This window comes from Notolepis coatsorum (genome assembly GCF_963971535.1).
Source record: "Notolepis coatsorum genome assembly, chromosome: 14".
NCBI classification, from domain to species: Eukaryota; Metazoa; Chordata; class Actinopteri; order Aulopiformes; family Paralepididae; genus Notolepis; species Notolepis coatsorum.
In genome coordinates, this window is record NC_140178.1 from 101152320 (window position 1) to 101156267 (window position 3948).

Here is a 3948-nt window from a genome sequence, read left to right on the forward strand (position 1 = left end):
ATAATGTAAACAACAACCGACGAAAATGGTATCTTCCGACACGTCCAAGTAATAGTCTGTTCCCCCTCGAGTCTCGTCGAACGTTCGAAGAAAGAATCAACATTGTTTTTTTTATACTGTGATGATTTGAAATATCGCTGTACAACGTGGCAACTGTATTCAGTAGAGGCACAAGGGAGGTGTATCCAAGCGGAGAGCCGGCATTGATCAGATTTTAAAAAAAAACTAAAAATACAAATGAAAAATTCAAACTTAAAATATGTTCGAAAAGGACGCCTTTGATGCCGAGGGTTTGTTCTAGTCTATAAAAGTCCAGCTTATAAAAGAACTTTCCTATTCAATCATTATTAAGCGAGCGTTGCCACATTTCAGTCACCGAAGGGAACGTTAAGAGTCAAGAGTCGCAGAGCGCCTCTTCCTCAGAGGAGGGTCTCCATCTTGATGCTGAGGTCTCCCCCGAGGGGCTCCCCCAGGTCGAACAGCTGGTCCAGGTTGACGGCGGAGCTGCAGAGGAAGTCGCTGCGGCCCGTCTCCTCCTCCGGCCAGGGGCTCTGCAGGAACGCCGTGGCCAGGAAGGTCTCCTCGTCGAAATCCGACCCTTCGCCGCCCCTCTGGTGGTTCCCCGCAGGGACCTGGATGTCCACCGTCCCCGTGGGAGCCTCCAGCAGGCAGATGTGGGTCCCCCGGACCGATAGCTCCTCCGCCTGCGCGATGGGGCTCAACGGACCCCCCCCTCCGTCCAGGTTCAGCTCCCCGCTCAGGGCCGAGTCCAGCAGGGCGTCCCAGTCGAAGCTCCCCTTCAGCGAGCCCAGTTCCTTCTGCTCGTCCGCGGACAGCAGCGGGGAGCTGGAGCGCCGCGGAGCCTTGGCCGCGCCGGTCCTGGAGCCCGTCGGCTGTTTCCTCTTGTGCCCGCCGTCGCCTCCCCTGCCCACCGGCCAGGCCCCTAGCATGGTCCCCTCGGCCAAGTGGGGGTCCCAGTTCTGCTCGGCCCCGGTGGCCTCCTCGAACTCCCGCAGCAGCAGCTGGGATTCCAGATCGATGCGTATGCCGCTCTGGCCGCCCCCCGCGGGGTGGCAGGGGCCTCTGGCCGGGGCCTGCGGGTTCACCCGGAGCCGGCTCTGCAGCGCGGGGTTGATCTGAACGGGGGGCATTCGCCTCTTCTTGTAGGCGCCGTTCAGGAGGCGCTCGGCGTACTGGGGGTCGATCTTCCAGAAGCCCCCCTTCCCCGGCTCGTCCTTCTGGCGGGGCACCTTGATGAAGCACTTGTTCAGCGACAGGTTGTGTCGGATGGAGTTCTGAAAAGCGAGATAAGCAAATTGACGGTTGACATTTGGGTTTCGCTTCATCAGGCAGGGCTTTAAAACCCCATTGCAATTCCCCCCCCCCCCCCCCCCCCCCCGCGGCAAAGCAGGAAGTGCAGATGCCTGAGCGCAATACATCACATTAATGCATTGTGTAGCCTTGCATTCATCCACACTGGCCCTCTGCCCCCCCCCCCCCCCTTCCCCCACCTCCACCGAGTCTAAATGAACGAGTGACCCGCTGACCTTTGTTAAATATTATCTGCCCCATGCGCTGCCGTGCCACAACAATAGGCTGGAAATGTCTGAGCCGAGCGCTCTAGCAGGGGAGTACAGCTAACGGCTTAATCAATCATTTATCCAGCAAATTAAAGTTTTTCTTGAAAATTACTCCCCTTTCAAGGTGGGGGGTGGGGAGTCTGCTCTTCCCCTGCTACACTGCCCCTCCCTCACCTCCCCTGTCGCCTCTCTTTGTTCAGGCGGAAAAACCTGGGAGCTATTTTTGAAAGGCAAATGCGGTGAGTTTAAGAGGGGGGGGGGGGGGGGGGGAGAAAGAAATGAACAGTGAAATGTATATTATTCTACGAGGCCTCGTTAGAATGGAACAGAGGCAGGTTTTTTTTAACTGTGTCTCTGTGCCTATACTTAATTACCCACAAAGCCTATCGCTGCTAATTCTTCTTCAGAGTATATGGCAGCTGGCCCAGACCTTTCAATATATTGCCCTCTTCATGAGCGGTTCTTCTTGCCTGGTTCCTGACGTTGAGAAAAGTGTGCCCAGCTGCATCTCGGACCCCCCCCCCCTCGAAAACACTAAGTGCTAAGAAGCAGATAGTCACATCTGACTATATACCCTGGACTGAGCGTGAGAGTCTCTCCCACGTCCCATGTCTAAAGGAGCCTGGCTCTGTGTGTGTGTGTGTGCGTGCGTGCGTGCGTGCGTGCGTGCGTGCGTGCGTGCGTGTGTTAATTATGTTCATTGTTGAGCTATTAGTTAACAACATGATACCAGATGCTCCATCTTTTGTTAAAATGTACAAACACTTACACAAGTTGTGTTTCAACGACTATGTTCAAACGGTGTATACTATACACAATATGGTGTATTTTCAAAGGTTACAACTGATAATACACCATATGTGGTTGTTGTTGTTGTTGTTGTTGTTGATGAGGACCGTAGAGAGGTCACCGTAGTAGGATGTACTTTTGATTACAGTCTGGAAGAGGCGCATTTCTTACCAAGGTTTTAAAGTATCAACTGCTCAAGGATGCTGTACAATTGCTGGTGTTTATATTTGGAAGCCTATAGGTAATGTCCACAGACTAGTTGTGAGAGGGGCTGCAGATGGCATGAATGTCCAAACCAAAAGCTAAGGCATTGGCAAGATTCTGCTCTATATCTGTGATAATTGACTGGTCAGACGCTGCTTCCTGTATCCAATAGACTCGGACTAAATACATCATGTAATTTTGAGATTCCAAGATTTGTTTTTGCATCTCTTATTGTTCGTGTTCAAGGAATTTTGTCTAAAATGTGAACACAAATAAAGATATTAAAAAGTGTGTTTCAATCAAACGAGGGCACTATTTGCAGGTTGTACAATATTGTATTTCTACGCGTCTCCTCTCACCTGCCAGGTGGGGTCAGCGTGGCGGAAGTAGCAGAAGTTGTCTGTGATCCACTTGTAGATGCAGGAGAGGGTGATCTTGGTCTTCTTGCTGGCCTGCATGGCCATACAGATGAGCGTGGCGTAGGAGTAGGGCGGCTTGATGTGGGGGTTGGTCTTGTAGTCCACGTCGTCGGGGCAGTGGCCGTGCGACACGATGCCCGGGAGGGACTGCATCCGGCAGTACGACGCCGCCGTGGGCTTCCCCGGGGTCAGGGGCGTGCCGAAGGACGCCGGGTCCCCGGCCAGGGGCGACGTGGGGGCCTCGGAGCCCTGGTGGTGGCCGAAGAGGTGAGGCTGGTGGTGGTGGTGGTGGTGGTGGGCGGAGGACAGCGGGCCTGGCTGCTGGGTCCCGTTGGCGTTGAGGATGGAGAACTCCTGTAGCCACTGCAGGCTGGTCAGGCTGTCGTCCAGGCTGATGGAGTCGCTCGCACTGCAGCAGCCGCTACTGCTGAAGCTGCTGCCGCTGATGCTGTCCAGCTCCTCCGCCTGGGCAGCGGCCGTCACCACCTCCTCCTCCAGCCCCACGGAGCCCTCCGGCCACGGGTCCACACAGCTGAGGGATAGCATGGCTCTGCCCTCCCCCTGCCCCACGGAGACCTCCGGCCAGGGGTCCACACAGCTGAGGGATAGCATGGCTCTGCCCTCCCCCAGCCCCACGGAGACCTCCGGCCACGGGTCCACACAGCTGAGGGATAGCATGGCTCTGCCCTCCCCCTGCCCCACCACGGAGCCCTCCGGCCAGGGGTCCACACGGCTGAGGGATAGCATGGCTCTGCCCTCCCCCTGCCCCACCACGGAGCCCTCCGGCCAGGGGTCCACACGGCTCAGAGATAGCATGGCTCTGCCGGTCTCCTTCTCCTCCCCCTGCCACAACCTGACAAGAGAGGAAATATACACCCAGACTTAAACAAATGAAAAAGGACAATGCTGGCCCTATTTGAAAACAGAGCCCTTTTAGACACCTCTGTGTGTGTGTG

General features: G+C 55.5%; 1 protein-coding gene across 1 annotated transcript; it reads right to left on the minus strand.

The window, feature by feature from the left end:
• Nucleotides 1-419: 419 nt before the first annotated feature.
• On the minus strand, nt 420-3538 carry foxj1a (forkhead box J1a; the record flags this gene model as incomplete). The annotated part of the gene is made up of 2 exons (XM_084328897.1): nt 420-1295; nt 2933-3538. 2 exons carry the CDS (start codon nt 3536-3538, stop codon nt 420-422), a joined length of 1482 nt encoding a protein of 493 aa, XP_084185023.1.
• Nucleotides 3539-3948: the final 410 nt, after the last annotated feature.